The sequence below is a fragment of the Pteropus medius genome, unplaced genomic scaffold (genome assembly GCF_902729225.1).
Source record: "Pteropus medius unplaced genomic scaffold, Ma_sr-lr_union100, whole genome shotgun sequence".
Taxonomy (NCBI): Eukaryota; Metazoa; Chordata; class Mammalia; order Chiroptera; family Pteropodidae; genus Pteropus; species Pteropus medius.
In genome coordinates, this window is record NW_024352780.1 from 981,242 (window position 1) to 997,906 (window position 16,665).

The following is a 16,665-nucleotide window of genomic DNA, read 5'->3' on the forward strand; positions in this document are numbered from 1 at the left end:
CGCGTGTGTGCATGCGTGCGTGCACGTGCGTGCGTGTGTGAGGGGGCAAAGGCGTGCTGGGCACAGAAAGGGACGAGGTGCTCGGGGCCACGTGCACCCACCAGACAGGCCCTGGTCTTGCGACCTAGACCCTACAGTGTCGCAGGGCGAGTGTTTGTGGGTCCCACGCCGCCCGCTGTGGCGGGCTTTCCCGTGACGGCGGCCCGGTGGAGAGCGGAGGGAGGCCCACCTGAGCGCCCGGCGAGCCCGCGGGGACGCTGCCCCGGAACAGGCCGTCCAGCAGCGTGCTCCGGCTCCAGTGCCACCAGCCGTCCACGCCGCCCCGGCCGCCGGGGGCGCTCCCGGCACGTCTGCGGCAAGAACAGAAGCCACACGTTACTTCTCTCTCCCGCGACGTCAGTGCCCGCGGGAGACGCCGCGGAGCCGTCCGCAGCGCGGCGCCCTCTGCTCCGCAGAGGCAGGCGGGGGGCAGCGCCCGACTCGGCCCTCGAACAGGTCGCCCGCTCGCTCGCTCGGCGAACGTCGCTGTGCCGTGGCGGGTGCTGCCACGCGCTCTCCTCGGCACCGGGAAGCTGACGGGCAAACCCCGCCCTCGTGGGGAAACACGACAAATGAGCACAACGCGTTGGCGAGAAAGCCGAGCGGGCAGCGGCGGTTTCAGCGCAGTGGCCACGGAACGCTTCAGCACCAGGCGACATTTCAGAAACGGCCGGAAGGTGATGAAGGAGGAGCCGTGGGGTCGGCCGAGGGAGGGTGTTCCTGGCGGGGGGACGGCGAGGAAAAGGCCCGAACGTCCCCGGGGCTCACCGGAGGGCGTGGGGCCACTGCGGCCGGGTCAGAGCGAGCGCAGGGGGCTGGGACCCGCGGGCCAGACGGCCCCTTCTCACCGCTGCCGCCGGCACGGCACGTAGCCTTCCTCTCCCCGCCAAGGAAACCGGACCCTCCCCTCCTCCCTGAGCCCCGTGGCCTGTGCGACGGGACAGCGCGGGCCAGATGGGCGGCTCGTCTAGTTCGCTTGTCGGGGGGCCGTTTCACTTCCCGAATGGGGCACGGACACCCGGCCAGCGGAGCCGATCATCTCAGCTTGCTGGGACCCACGCCGGGGAGAACCAAGCTGACTTCGTGACAAAGTGGACAACGTACAGGAGGAAGCCAAAGACAGAAACGTTCCGTGAGGGGCGTGTCACTGACGCCGTGAGCGTGGAGATGTACCGACGGCTGGCAGGGAGGCACGTGCGGCCGAACTGCCCACGGCGCGTGGACACAGAAGTCCGGTGGGCCAGCCCGTCTTAGCGGCCGTGTCCCCCCCTTATGCAGGGTCATCTCCCGATGACCCACACCCGTCTCTCATGGGTTCCCACGTTGTCAGAGCCCAGTCTGCGGGCCCCGCAGGGCGCTGGCTGTCAACCAGCCACGCTGCTCAGACACGCTGGTCCCCCCGTGTGCCTACGGCAGTGCAGGCTGGAGGCAGGGGACGGAGGGCGCAGGAGGGGACAGAGACATGAAGGAGGCTGGCACAGCCCCGAGCATATTCCGGAACGCGGCTGGGGGAAGGCGAGGACGGACAACCTGGAGGGCAGAGAGCAGCTCAGCGGGGGAGGTGAGTGCGGGTTTCCGGCACGGTCTCGGTCGTCTGTGCGGGGAAGCGGGCCTGTCTGACAGCCATCCCTTTCCAGAAGGATACACCGTCGTCCGCGCCTTCACAGACTAGAGGGACAGACCGCCGAGGCCGTCGACTCTGCACCATGTGGGGAAACAGCCACTTTCCGACGCTGGCTCCCTGCTGGGGTGACGCTGAAGACAGCATGACCCAGAGACCGATGTCACACGTCTCGTCTGCGTGCAGCTCGTCCCTCATTCTAGACCCACTTGGGGTACGGGCGGCAAACCCAACAACCCCAGGCCACTGCAATTAAATGGGACGGGCCCCGAGGCGGCTGAGCCAGATGAAGTTAGAGCAGCACTCGTCACCTGTCTGTGGCACCTGGATGGAGCGACTGCCTCATTTCCCGGGGCTTCACTTGGCGGCTGACTTCATTTGGCTTGGAATTTCACAAAGACTTTACTGAGTTCCCAGGAACTTCAAGTAAAACTTAAATATGTAAGAATGTGACAACGTGATACTTCTTCATGGAGGCACGAGAAGCCAAGCAGCCTCGCTCCACGGGCGAGGGTGAGGTGAGGGGACGCAGACCTGCCCGTGCCCGTGCCCGTCCCCAGCATCAGAATGCGGGCTGAGCCCAGGAGCCCCTCACTGCGGCGCTCACGCCTCCGCCGGGCCGGCAAACGCCCCTGAAGGAGCTGCCTGGTCCACTCTGCACAGCCCAGGACACACCAGCACACACACACCTCCTGGCCGGCGGCCAGGGGTTGAGGGCAGCGAGGCTCGGCACCGCGCGGGAAACGTGGGTGCAGCCTCGGAGCTCCGTCCCCGTGTGCCCCCCGCTCTGCCCTGGGGTGCAGCGTAAGCATCTCAGCAGCCAAGTTTCTGATGTGGGGATCCAGAGGCTGACTGGTGCGAGAGGCGCCGAGCAGAGCTGATGGACAGACAGGTGCCCTGAGAAAAGCAACCAGCCCAGCCAGGACCCCGGCTGCCGTGTGCACAGCGCCACCTGCTGGCAGAACTGCGCCGGCACGGGGTGGAGGCGGCGGTGCCGGTGCCGGTGGCTGGGGGGCGGGGGAGGCACTGAGAAAGTGGTCATCTGCAGAGTCACTGCTGTCCAGGCAAAGGCAGAGGCAGGAAACCCTGCTTTGTTTCCTGCTGGAATGTTCCCCAGTGAGAAGCCGGGTGACAGGCTGCGGGGAGCCCTGGGGCATCCAGGCCCTGCTGCCCTCGTGGGTCGTGACTCTACACTCGCGCGCCGGCATCGGGCGGCTGTCCATCACCCCCTCTTGCAGAAAGTGAGAATCAGTCCTTAGACAACAGATGAGGTTAAGCAGATTTGCCAGCCACCTGCCTGTGTCAAAAAACAACTCGATAAAAATAACTTACATCAAATTAAATCAGTCGAAGGCAATACTTTCACGGACAAGCTGCAGGAACACGCTTTTAAATATTCTCCGGAAAAAGGAAACCTTGGCGCATACTCTTTCCCACCACTGAAACTGCAGCAAAGAATCGATACGAATCCGCACCACGCACTTCAGAGTTCAAGGCCAGGCCGCTCTGGGAGGAAGGGCCATCAGACTGAGTATTCTTGGCGGGTGAAAATAAACTCTGACACTGACGACTGACAGCTTTCGACGGAAAAGGAACGCTACGCTAAATGGACACGTGGACGATGACTGGCACCCTAATTTCAGACACCGAACCTGGAGAATCAAGCCGACGACAAATGCTGCCTCTGGGTGGGAGTCATCACGGTGACCTTTCTGCTTCCTGCCTCCTGGTTCCTCCAAGTTCACCTGACCAACACCTATCACTCTTAAAAGGAGGAAATACATGAACCCTGAGAAGCGGCAGGGGCTGGCGCTATGGCCGCTTGAAGCTGGAGCCACTTCCTGTGAATTCTAACGACAGCCTCTGGTTGAAGAACTCGGCTGTTTCCCCGAGAAAGGACAGCGACACCCTGTTTTGTCCCAGCATCTCAGCTCCCAGACCGTGAGGTGCCTCAAAACATCGCCTCTTCCTGAGTTACGGAAATGAGGTGCTGCCGTGGGCCCAAAGTCCGCGCTTGGAGACCTCCTGTGAGCCGGGGAGTGTCCCCAGGGCGATGTGACGACCCCATCCGTGTCCTGTGTGGGCGGGCGAGCCTTCCCTGGGTAAAACGTCACTCGGAAGTGGCTTAGATGGTCCGCAGGGCCTGCTCCCGATCTGCTCACAGCAGCGTGCGGGCGCTGGCCTGGGGCCCGGAGCTCGGGCCCTCCTCGGAGTCGCCAGCTACGAACACCAGCCGCTCTCACTGCGGCAGCCCCGGGCGGAGTGGACGCCGGTTCGCCACACGGCATACCTCGTGAACGCGTCGCGGACGGCGTGGCTGAGCGCACGTTCATCCTGGGAGAACCTCCCGTGCACTATCAGCAAATGCAGCAGCAGCATGAGGGCGTACGCGCAAGCGTCTCTGCAGAAAGAAAAATTGAATGAGCACCCTCACCACCCGCGGGTGCAGACCCAGCCGCGCAGCCCCAGCGGAGCCGGGGTTTAGTCGCTGGGTGGGAGTTTCTGTTTGAGGGTGAGGTGTGTGCTGAGGTTCATGTTTTTGCACATCGGCCTCCGATTTTTCCAGAACCGGGTTTGAAAACCACTCTCCGATGAGCTACCTTTGTGCTTTTTCCAAAAACCAGCTGGGCGTGTTTGTGCGGCTGTATTGCGGGCCGTCTGTCCTGTCCCTGGCCTACGTGTCTGTCCTCACGGACCCCCGGCCCCTGCTGCCTGTGGCTTTATGCTAAATCCCGAGGTCGCACAGTGTCAGCCCACCGACTTGGCTCTTCTTTCTTAGGACTGCTTTGCTTCCCACGTAAGTTTTAGAATCGGTTTGTCCGCATCTGTGGAAAAGCTTGCCGGGTTTCGGTTCGGAAGAACAGACACCTTGGCAGTGCAGAGCGATCCGTGGACGCAGCGGCCCTCTCCAGCTCCTCGTCCCCGAGCTGTTGGGCACGCGAACGCTGCGGGTTCTCAGACGTCGGTTTCTAAGTTCTCAGACGTGGTTTCTTGGAGCCGCCGTTGACGGCGTTGCTTTGCCGACTTTCGGTTCCCCCGGCCTGTGCCGGCGCCGGGGCGCACAGCGACGGTCCGGCGGCCTGGCTGAATGCACCTGCTAGTTCTTGGAGCCTTTCCCACAGGTGGTTCAGGAGTTTCCGCACCCACCACCCACGGCATCTGCCGACGGGCTGTGTCGTGTCTCCCTTCGCGTCTGTAAGCGTCTCGTTCCTTTCTCGTGCCCACGGCAGTGGCTAACGCTCCCGGTGTGAGTGGAGTCGTGGGTTTCACAGGTACGCTTTGCGAGTTTGGGGAGGTTCTCGGAGTTTGTTTTTTTCCCCATGCGTGAATGTTGCATTTTATTAAATGCTTTTTCTTCTTCTCTTGAGATGCTCGCATGGTCCTTCTTAGTCCGTTCTACGGCGAATCGCGTCAGCTGCTCCCTCCTCCTGCGGCCCCCGCCGTCTCTCTGCGGGTTTTTGCGTTTATTTGTCTGGCTGCCGGGCTGTGGTCCCGCCGCCTTCTCCCCGTGCGGACCCCGTGCTGGGTGCTCTCACGGGGACCTGCACGTTGGCACAGAAGCTCGCGCAGGTCGGGACCGGGGCGTTTGGGTAGATGACGTCACGGGGGACGGGTTTCCATCAGGACAGACAGAGGGGCCGGTTCTTTCTCTGTCACGTTGCGTCGTCAGTGCTTAGACGCATTGTCCGGCAGAGGCCGCAGAAACGGTCAGGCTCCCGTCGTCCGCCTTCGTCTGGCGGCTGAACTCTCTGTGCAGAGAAACGTCGCGCCCCCCTCCGCCTTCTCCCAGGGCGGCGTTTGTTCAGGGAGCACGGGACCAACACCTCGTCACGTCTGAGAAAGCTGGGTCCCCAGCGTCCGCCGACCTGGCCAGGCGTCTGTCCTCGCACAGCGTGCAAGCCAGCAGCTCCCTCGGGAAACGCGGGAACTCCCAGCCCTCGACAGACTCCAGCGGAGTTTGTGGGGAAGGTTCCGCTGGTGAGGGGACAGGCTCCCACGCAGGTCGGCCCGCACCCCTTGAGGCGGCGTGGGTGAGACAGGCATCCGCGGGCCGGGCCGGGGAAGCTCGCCGTGAGCACGGCCTCTCTCAGCTGTGGGGTTTAGCTAGAAACCAGGCCGACTGGGCCCGGAGCACCGTGTGCATCTGCATGCATCACCGCCTACCTGGCTGCCCCGGGCGGCAGGCTTTGTCTCACGCCTCCCGCGCCCTCGTGCGCCCCGCGTGGAGAGGCGGAAGTCGGCGGCCGGTGGGGCTGGCGCGCTGGGGACAGGGTCCGACCCCAGGCGCCGTCTGCACAGATGGGGCACCTCACCCGGCTGCCGTCACGGCCTCGCTCCGCCCGCTGACTCGGGCTCCGGCCCCGGCATCGGGGTGCTGGGGCGGGCTCCGGGCCGGCCAGGGACCCGCCCGTGCGCTGGCTCCGACGCGGCCCCACCCACCTGAGCGCCGCCCGCTCCCGGGCCTCTCTCCTCATCCTCGCGCGGACGACTCTCAGCTGGGCCGTGGACGGCGGCCGTGCCCAGCGCAGGCGGCGTGCTCGCTGTCGTGCAGCCAAGGCCTGTGGGGACGACAGCCCTGAGCCTGGGGCGCGGCGCACGGGACGGAGAGGAGACGCCCTGGAGTGGGGAGGAAGCCAAGACCCCAAAGCTGCGAGGGACCGGACAACGCCGCCCGCAGAGCCGCAGGCGGCAGGCCCGGGGCGCAGCAGGGCACGGCCGCCCGAGGCCGGAGCCCAGGCCTGAGGCTACTCCGCACATGGCCGCGTCCCCTTCCGTCACCGTGCAAGGGTCAGTCCCACCCACTTCAAAACACGTGCATGTGCTCCTGCTTCGCAAGGCTCGTCGGGACCCGGGGACGGTGAGCGTAAGCACCGCATGAGCGAGACGCCACGCGGTGGCCGGATGGCGTCCACACTCGCACGCACGTCCACATTCATACACGCGTCCACACTCACGCATGTCCAAGTCACACGCGTCCACACTCACGCACGTCCACTCACACACGCATCCACATTCACGTGTACGTCCACATTCACACGTACGTCCACACTCACACATGTCCACACTCACAGGCGTCCACACTCACGTCCACGTTCACACGCACGTCCACACTCAGCGCACTTGCCGTGCCATCAGGAGTCCCAGCTGAGGCCGGAAGGTCGGCCGGGATGGGTGCATGGCCTCGGACGAGCCATCCCAATGGCCATTTAGCCATTCGGAGGTCACGGTCTCCTCTGAGAGGACCAGAGTCGGGGCGGGGACGAGGCCTGACTGGGAGCGGACCCCATCACGCCCTGGTCACACGCCGCACGTGCACACGCCGCCTGCGGACGGAGCTTTCTCTTCTCTCACGTCCCCCGCACCGCCCCGGAGAGCGCTGTGCCCGCACGGGAGGAGCTGGCCTTGGAAGGGAGGGAGGGAAGGAGGGGCGGGGGGGGGTGAGGAGTGAGCTTCCTGCAGCTCCACTGAAATGTAAATGGACTAAAGTTCTCCAAAATCATGGAGAAAATTTATATTTCCCATTTTCTTCAATATTTTAAAATACGCTCCTTTTGACGGTTTCTTTGGGGTGGGGGGAAGGTAAGGAAGTGGGTCCCACTGTCCGCCTGTCACACGTGTGTGCAAAGAAGGATAAGAAACTAAAGCGCGCCCACGGTCCCCAGCACCACAAGCGAACGTGGATTCAGAGCGTGAGTTCGGACACGCGTGCCGAGGCTGCCCTGCGATTCTCTAAGCTCGGTGGCCACCACGGGCCCCGTCCCCACCTCCTCCAGCTCGGGCACGTCGCAGCCGGCAGAGCGGGGCCTGCGGGGCCTGGAGAGTCCCTCCAGCTCGGCACCCAGGGCCTTGGTGGCTTCGTGCAAAGATGCAGCGAAAAAGTGCTCATCGTCCTTCCTCTCCCAAGCGAAGCCCAAAGCCGCCAGGCCAATCTGCGGGGAGACAGTGGACATGGCGGTCACCACCCCATGGAGCTGGCCCTGCTCCCGTCAGGACCGGACGCACGGCCCAGCCTAGGTACACGGCAGGGCCACTGCCTCCAGACCCCGCCGCCCACTCCCTGGGTGCGGCCCTGCGCCGAGCCCTCTGCTCTCCGAGGCTCGGTGTCCCCAAGTGAACACTGGGGTACAGAGGGACTGCGGGGACCGATGACAGGCCCTCGAGCAGCCCGGTGTGGCCCCGGTCCCCGCTCCTCTCAAGCTGTGAAAATGGTTACACGCCCCAAGCAGAGCTGCCACCCGCTGCCAGGCCCCGCGGAGGGGAAGTGACTCCAGCCCGGGGGCTGCTCACCGTAAGTGGCTGGGTGACGAGGACACAGCAGGCCACGGAGAGAGTCAGCAGGCACAGCCACTGCACACACTGCGTCTGGCTGAACCTGCGCCAGGGAGACAGGCCATCGGTCCCCACCCGGCCGCACGCAGGGACACGCAAAGGCTGGAGTGTCTGTGCTCGTGATGCGTGACCCTGGGTGGCTGTGGGGCTGCGGGGAAGGGGCGGTGGGGTGGGCTCCCTGTCGTCCTGCCCGAAGGGGACCCTCTTCCTGCCAGAGAGGCATCAGCTGCCCTGGAGCTACCGAAGAGAAAGAGGAAGGGCCGGCCCACACGGGCAGAGAGCACGGAGGGGACGGGAGGAAGGCGGCTGGCAGCAGATGTCACAGCTGCTGAGCCCCGAGCCGCCCGGCTGCTGAGCTAATGGGGTCGCACCGGGGACGGCATTTGCCCGTAACACCCTGCGAATTCGGCACCATTATTGTGGCTTAGGACAGCGTGGGCCCACGGAGCCTGCTGCACGACCCCGGGGTCGCACGCGGTGGCCCGACCCGCCTGGGGACCAGGCCGAGAGGCAGCGCGTGCGTGGGACAGAGTCAGAATCCCAGGCGTGCGCTTTCTCAGATGGCAGGTGACGGCTAAGGACATGCCATTCGTCCTCCTGGGGGCGCAGCAGCTGGTCCCCTCCTGCCTCGGGTGAGGGTCCTGTGGCTTCTCGTAGCCACTGGGACACCACCAGCCAGGTGGAACGCTGGGACCCTGCGAGGTTTGCCCAGGACGCCCTTCACCCCGGGGCTGGGGAGGGACAGTGAGGGCCGAAACCGCAAGGGCCACGACTGGGCCACACTCTACAGGTTCCCAGAAATGTGGGCGGTGGGCCCGTCCCTCCTGGTGGGGTCGAGGGACGGACATAACTGCTGGACTTGCCGTCCAAAGGCGGGAGGACATCGGAAAACTTTCGCGGCTCACCTGTATCCTAGCAATCCTGTCCCCAGGCCACAGGCCACAGAGACTGTCCCGCAAATGGCCCACGCCACGGAGCCCAACCACGGCAGAGGCACCCGAGGCCACCAGGGCGCCGCACGTCCTTCCGATCCACCGCCGGGGGCTGAGGAAGAGCAGGCAGGGCAGGCATGCTCACGGAGACTGTCATCTCCAGGGTGGTCATTAATTTTATGTCATCCTGACTGGGTCGCAGGTGCCCATGCTTTTAGTGGAACATTATTCTGGGCGTGCCTGTGAGTGTGTCTGGGTGAGATCAGCATTTGACTCGGTGGACTGAATAAAGCAAACTGCCCTCCCCAAAGTGGTGGGCCTCGTCCAATCAGGTGAAGGCCCGACCAGCCCACGAAGGCCGACCCTGCCCCAGGAAGAGAGAGCCCTGGGGACGTGCTTCCCCAGCATCTACTCTCCCTCTGTCCCTCGAGCCCACCAGGAGGGACGGGCCTTCCTGAGACTCAGAACGTGGCTCAACGGGGGTGCTGCGTGCTGGTGGGGCCCGGGCACCCCAAAACTGTCTTGGGAACACATGGAATAGAGCCCAGCTTTCCCGTGATGAACGCAGTGTGAATGGATGTGCAGCGTCCACCGGGCGGCAAGGACCAGCGCGAGGCAGAGTGCCTCCGACCCCCGTTCAGACTTCGTCACCTCCCTGCAACCTTCAAACGAGCAGACGAGCCCCTTGAGCTTCGTGGGTGCACGCTCACCCTGAGCGGCCTCGCTGGGCATCCCTCTCGGGGGCCGGCGTGGCTGTGCTCCGGACGGCGTGCTGGCTTCCTGCAGAGGAAGGGGGTCACTCGGGTGGCACCCCAGAGTCCCGCCAGGACGGGCCCACGCAGACCCGCGTACCTCGCCACGCCTGAAGAGCAGCGACAGGAGCTGCGCCCCGGGGGAAGCCAGGAGCGTGCACAGGAAACTGGAGCCGAGGGCCCCCGGAGGGACACCGGGGGGCCCGACGCCCAGCGGGAGCTGCAGGGACGAGAGCAGTGGTCACATCGCCCAGTCATCTGTGATCTCACGTGCAGTTCGCATGCGCGCACGCGACGTCGCCAGCCGCCTGGCTCCCGCGTCTGGACCTCCCGGCCCGGGACTGAAGGGAGGAAGACCAGAGGGTCCTTTCGGGCTTTTCTGCTGCCCAAATCCCTTTGGACTGGAAAACGTCGGCCGGTGTCACTATACACCAGGCACGTCGCGTGCCCGGCCGATTCAGTCCTTGCTACCATCTGACAAGAGGCATCAGCACCCCCAAAGGGTCCCCAACCCACAGAGCCGAGCAAGATCAGACGACTGGTCCACCTCAGAGAACGGCCAGCCTGAGGCTTCCTGACCGCGACCCTCGTCCCGGGTGGACACAGCTGTCCGCTTCCTGGATGACATTCCTCACCCTGTCCTTACGGACTGTACACGCTTGTCATTCTTTTTAGGAAAGATCCTACTGACCCATCGGGGGACCACGCTCACTCTGAACTCCGGCTCCCTGTGGACGCACCACCGAACCCTGCCGCCGAGACGGACCCACACCCTCCGCCCCCGGGGCAGGGAACGGCCGCAGGTTGTCGTCAGCAGCCGGCCTGGCTGCTTCTCCTCACCCCGCAGGCCGCGCTGCGAGTTGCCTCAGGAGAGGCAGGGTCTCCGTTCCGACCGCGTGGGGACCGTGACACCAGAGCTGCTGAATGCAAACCAGCGTCCCATGGCCAAGGGTGGCCATCAGAACTGCTCTCTGTTTCTTTGGTCAGAGGGTTTTTTAAAATTTGAACTGATCACCAGCCTTTCAAAACAGACACATTCTTAGAGGGTCCGGGGCTGCCGACTCCCCTGGAGAGCCACGCCCCATGGTGGCGGGCACGGGCTCCCACACGGTGGCGGTCAGCTGAGGCCGAGCCCGCCGTCCCGCACACCCCTCCCGGCCCCGTCACGCCAGCCTCGCGGACATGGGGCCCCTGTCGCTGTAACCTCTCTCCATGCAGCGAGTCCAGAGCCTCCTGGGTCGGGAGGGGGCCACGCTGTGGGCCTGGGGTTCGGGCGCCCCACAAGGAAAACCCTCCCACCTGCTCGGGTCCAGCGGCCGTGACCAGGGCGGCCAGGCAGGCGTGGGCGCACAGCACGGTGAAGGTGACGCCGAGGCGAGGCGTGAGCGGCAGGCCCCGGCCGGAGGGCCGGCTGTGCAGGGCGCCCCACACGTGGAAGTCCTCCAGGAGCTCCGCGAACCTCCAGCGCAGAAGCTGCAACGGGCCGCAGCGCGCGTCAGCAGGGGCTGCCGCGGCGGGGTGCGGGGGAGGGGCCATAACAGGGGGCAGGGGGCGGTGAGGGGGTCAGGCGACAACCGGGCTTTCTGAGCCCGGGTTTGGGACTCTCGCGGGCGGGTCGCCGAGCCAGGCCGGGCGTTCCAGCCCCTTCGCAGCCGCCCATCCCCACGCTGCCCGCGCCCAGTCCCACCGTCACTGGGCCCTGCGGCTTTGGGACACCTGTCCCCACCTGCCGCACCCTCGAGTGTCTGCAAGCGTGAAAGTGTTCCCTACAACGTCTTCCATCACGGAAACAAATGACAGAGAATTGAAAATGCCCAACGTGCGGGTACTTCAGAGAAACGGCGCCTGACGGGCCACTGCGCGGCCTCTCAGTGACGGTTTAAAGACAACTCGTGAAGACATTTACCCCGAAGTGGGAGATCAGCGTGCGGAATGCACAAGGATGGTGACGACAACTGTGCTAAGCACGCGCACGCGCACGAAGGGCCGGGGCCTGCACGGGCCGCGTTTCGGCGTCAGCGTGTGCGATGCTGAGGGTTTCGCCCTTTCTCACGCCCCGCCCTTCTGCCTCAGCACGCTGTGCTGTTCACCGCCTGTCTGGGTTGTTCAGGTCTGTCCGGGACCCTCGGGAGTCCTTAACCAGTGACCCCGAACGCCTCAGACCACGGGCAACCACGCGTTCCGCAATGTTGTTGTAATCACAATCAAAAACAACGAATAAGCGGACAGGTAGCGCGTCCGCATGTGGCCGCCACCGCACTGAGGCGTCTTTGAAGACTGGCCACCTGCTGTAACTAAGAACAGACAAGGCGACTTCGCAGACTTAAGGAAGCCACAGCCGGGAGGAGCAGGGTCAGGCGCCGTGTCCCGCCCGTGGTCTAGGGGTGCCTCACGGGGACACGGTGCCACCTACCTTCCAGAAGCCGAGGCCCTGGCGCAGGCAGGCCAGTTCCCGTGCCACACGGCCGTCCTGCCTGTCCGCGGCCAGCCAGCACTCGGCGGGGAAGAGCCAGCTCCGTCCTGGGCCTGCGAGCAGCTCCCCCACCATCACGCGGCTGATGTACCAGGCGGGCGAGGGCCCGCAGCTGTCGTGCCACAGGCGGATCTTCCGGAGCGGGCCCAGCGGGGCGGGGGTGCTGGGGACACACACGCAGCACCTCGTCAGCCTGGGGGCGGCGGGGACACATCGACCAAGGAGCCCCTCGGGCTCGTGGGAGAGCACACTGTGAATTCTCGCCTGCTGCATGCGTCACATGACACGGGGCCCCTGGCGGCTCTTCCCAGACCCGGTCCACTCGGGCCGCACAGCATGTCGGGGGCTCGGCAGAGGGCCGGGGTTGACCCTTCTGTCTGTTGAAGACGCGTTACCCCAGCCGATAAGCATCACAAACGGGATGCACAGGGAGAAAGACACACTCGCTCGGTTCCTTCCGTTTACTGGGGACACCAGGTGCCTGTGCTCCTGACGAAGGTCCCTCTTCCCCAGCCCCACCATCTCTGCATTCCCACGTGTCCTTGCTTTTCCAAATTTGGGATGAAACTAATTAATTTAAGCAGGTTTAATGACATAGAAATGCTGTGATTTCAAAAGAATGAAACTAAACTGCTAGCTGACACCAAACACAAACATTTACTCTAACTGGATTAAAGACTTGAATTCGAGACCTGAAATCATAAAATATGTAGAGAAAACAGGTACTATACTTATGGACGATGGTCTCTGAGGGATTTTTGTCAACTTGGCCCCAAAGGCACAGGGAAGTAAAAGCAAAAATAAACATCATGGGACTCCATCAAACTAAAAAGCTTCTGCAAAAACAAACAAACAAACAAACAAACAAACAAACACAGCAACCAAAAAAAAATAAAAAACCAGCAAAACAAACCAACAACAAAACAAAGAGGCGACCAGCTGAGTAGAAGGAGATATTTGCAAACAAGATCTCCAACAAGGGGTTAATACCCAAAATACGTAAAGAACTCATATAACTCAATTAAAAACCCCTAACAATCCACTTAAAAAACGGGTAGAGGACCTGAACAGACACATCTCCCGGGAAGACATGCAAACGGCCAACGGACACATGAAAAGATTCTCAGCCTCACTAGCTGTCGGGCAAATGCAGATCACAACCCCAGCGAGATGCCATCGCACACCTGTTAGCACAACTGTCACCAACAGGACACGTCGCAGCCGTGTGGGAGAGGTCGTGGGGAGCAGGGAACCTCATGCACTACGAACTGGTGCAGCCGCTGTGGGCGACAGTTTGAAGGGTCCTCAAAAAACAGAGAACAGAATGACCATGTGACCCAGCGGTCCCCCTTCTGGGTATCTACCCAAAAAATGCGAAAACTTTTATCCGTAAAGACGGATGCGCCCCGATGTTCACCGCCGCGTTATTCACGGTGACCAAGACACGAAAGCAACTGAAGTGTCCTATGATAGATGAGGTCCACGTGCACGATGGAATACGACTCAGCCATTGAGAGGGAATCTGAGACAACGGAGATTATCGTGCCGAGCAAAATCACTCAGACAGGAAGAGCTGAGAACCACACGATTTCACTTATATATGGATGTAAAGCTGGAAGAAGCAAACGGACACGGGAGACAGACTCATGGACTCAGACAATGGTTCAGTGGTGACCAGAGGGACGGGGGAGGGGCACAGGGGTCAAATGGTGACAGAGGAGACCAGAGTGGCGCCCTGGCCACCCCGCCAGGCCCCCAGTGTCCCCAGCGCGCGACGCGGGGTACAGATGCTGTGTCATGGAAGTGTACACGCAAATCTTACACAATCTCATTAACCAACGTTGCCCAATAAATTTAATTTAAAAAAGGATGGAAAAAACCCACGAATATGAGAAGCAGTCACTCGGCACAATCTTTTTTATGCTGTTTTTCAAATGAGAAAACCGATTTGCATGAGCAGACTAAACGCTGATTCTAAAAACAACTAAATGAGTATCACTCTAGATAGTTCCAGACACATAGACACTGCTGGTGTTGAAATTTACCAATAAAGAAATGAGATTATAAACCTTTTGGGGGCAAAAAAAGAAAATGGTGCGATCACGGATTTTACTGGCTCAAATCGACTCAGCCCTGCGTCCCCCGCTGGCCGGCTCTGTCCCCGCACAAACACGCACAAACACGCACAAACACGCACAAACACGAGCAAACACACACAAACATGCGCAAACACACTATTTCCTCCCCGCAGATAGCAGCCTGGGAGGATACCGTGTGGGACCGTGCGTGCAGGAGGCTGCTCCCTCCCGGAAAGTCGGGGCTGGCGCCCCCGAAGTTGTCCCCGCCTACCTGAGGATGAACGTGGTTCTGGAGTTCCTCTGGAACAGGGCCCGGTCCGGACAGTGGAGCTCTCTGGGCCCCGAATGGCCGTTTTCCCCACACAAAACCATGTACACCTGAAATGAAGACACGGGGCGTTCGCAGTGCTGGACGCAGGACACCGGTGTGTTGGGCGCGGCCCCTGCCCCCTGCCCATCCCCGGAGGCCCGGTCCGCGGGGACGAGGGACCAGGGCAAGCACGGCCTGCCAGGGCCAGTCCCCACCTGTCGCATCTGGAACGGCCCACGCCGCTCACGCTCACCAGGGCACCGGCCACCCCTGTCCCTGCTTGGCGGGAGCCCAGGGGTCTGGGGCCACGGGGCCTGGCGGGGTGGCTGGGGTGCCACGGACACACGCTCCCAGACGGGCTGGGCTTGTCCTGACTGGGGGGGCTTTTGCACAGAAATGCGCAGTTCTGATGCAGCATAATTTACCGATCGTTTTAAAAAATAAAAGTCCTGATTTATTTCTGTTTTTTTTTAATCTTTCCTCATCTCAAACTGTTTTCCTTTGAGTAATTTCTAAATTTTGTTTTTCACCTTTAAATTTCTAGTCTGGGGTCATTTCCAGCACAATGTGAAGTAAGATTTAATATTGCTTTTCCCACCAGGAAAGCCACTGTCCCCAAGTATTGTATCGAGTGGCCAAAGGTCCCCTCTGGTTTGTGCGGGCTCCCCACGTGCCGCCTCTGGAGTCACACCTGTCCGTCTTCTGGGCACACGACGCTCGCTCAGCCACCTGAGCATCAGCCCAGCCGGGCGTCCGGCCCGAGTGTCCCCCCTCCCCCTACCCGATATTCTTTCCTCGGGGTGACTTCCCTGCGATTCTTGTCCACACGGACTTTAGAATCAGTTTTTCAAGTTCCATAAAATCCAGGGACACCAGTACCTTTGCACTGCAGTGGGCCGGGGACTGGAAGCCGGTGTCCACGACGACCGCGTACAGCTGGTGGCCGGGCCCAGTGTCCTCTTGCAGAAAAACGTAACCAGTTTTCTCTTTTTCATGACGATCTACACGTCGGCTTTTAGTGACCGAAAGTGCATAAAGAATCGTGAAAACAGCAATGACGAGACTGGGAAGCAGGTTTTCTGGCTGTCTGCAAGCCAAGGAGAGGAATAAAGACGAGTAACTGAAGACAATAAACCGTCAGAGAGGCCCAAATCCCACAGCACAGCTCACACACATGCGCACGCACACACATGCAGACACACACATGTATACACAGAGGGCTAACACACACGTATGCACACAGGGCTAGCATATACACACACACGTGCAGCTACATACACACACATATATGCACATGGCGCAACATACGCATGTACACACACGCAGATACATGCACGCACGTATGCACATGGGCTAACACGTACTCACTCACACACATGCAGATACACATGCACACACACAAATACACACATGCAGATACTCGTACACTTATGCACACAGGGCTAACACGACTCGCACACACACAGCGTACTGGTCTTCTCTGATCTAACTGGAAGAGGAAAGTGGATTTTTATTGGCGAGGTGGCCGAGAAGGGACGGGGGTATGGGGTGGCGCGTGGCCCCGCCGTCTCTGGGCTCGTGGCCGCTGAGCCCCTCGGAGGGAAGGTGCACGAGGCTGACCTAAGAGCCCCCGAGGCACAGAGTGGCCAGCACCAGGAGCACGAGCGTGAAGGCCCCAAGATGGGCCAGGCTCGCGTCACGACACTGCGCCGCTGGAGACCCTGGTCCTCCCTGCGGAACTGTCATGAAACGGGTACGGGCAGCCACCCCCGTCACCATGAGACGCAGGGCAAAAGCTTCAACGAGCAGGTGTAACCGAGGTCCCCTCCCGCCCAGCACAGGCGGGAGATGTAGCTGCAGCTGCCTGGGCCGGGGGTCTGCAGGGCGCTGACCCCGCCTGCTGCGTCCGCTCAGCTCCTGTCCCCAGGCCCAGTGCTGGCGGGCACCACCGAGCCCCCAGCCCCACAGCGTGGGGTCCGCAGCAAGGCAGGCAGGCCGGAGCCCTAACCAGGGAAGAGCCCTGTGCCGCTCGTGGGGCTTCAGGGCAGGCGCGAGGCCTGAGCTGCGTGAGGACGCTGTCCCCTGCCCTGCCACCCCGTGCTTTGACCCCGCCCGACGGCCGGGCTCTGC

General features: G+C 62.1%; 1 protein-coding gene across 1 annotated transcript in view; it reads right to left on the minus strand.

Annotated features, from left to right (window-relative positions):
- PKD1L1 (polycystin 1 like 1, transient receptor potential channel interacting) overlaps positions 1 to 16,665 on the minus strand; it is a 76,559-nt gene that overhangs the window by 26,045 nt on the left and 33,849 nt on the right. Inside the window, 12 exon segments of the mRNA XM_039847124.1 lie at positions 230 to 759; positions 3,904 to 4,061; positions 6,101 to 6,242; positions 6,731 to 6,805; positions 7,338 to 7,590; positions 7,949 to 8,033; positions 8,896 to 9,034; positions 9,633 to 9,915; positions 10,782 to 11,147; positions 12,088 to 12,310; positions 14,497 to 14,603; positions 15,415 to 15,622. Of these exon segments, the coding sequence (XP_039703058.1) occupies positions 230 to 759; positions 3,904 to 4,061; positions 6,101 to 6,242; positions 6,731 to 6,805; positions 7,338 to 7,590; positions 7,949 to 8,033; positions 8,896 to 9,034; positions 9,633 to 9,915; positions 10,782 to 11,147; positions 12,088 to 12,310; positions 14,497 to 14,603; positions 15,415 to 15,622 (2,569 nt within the window).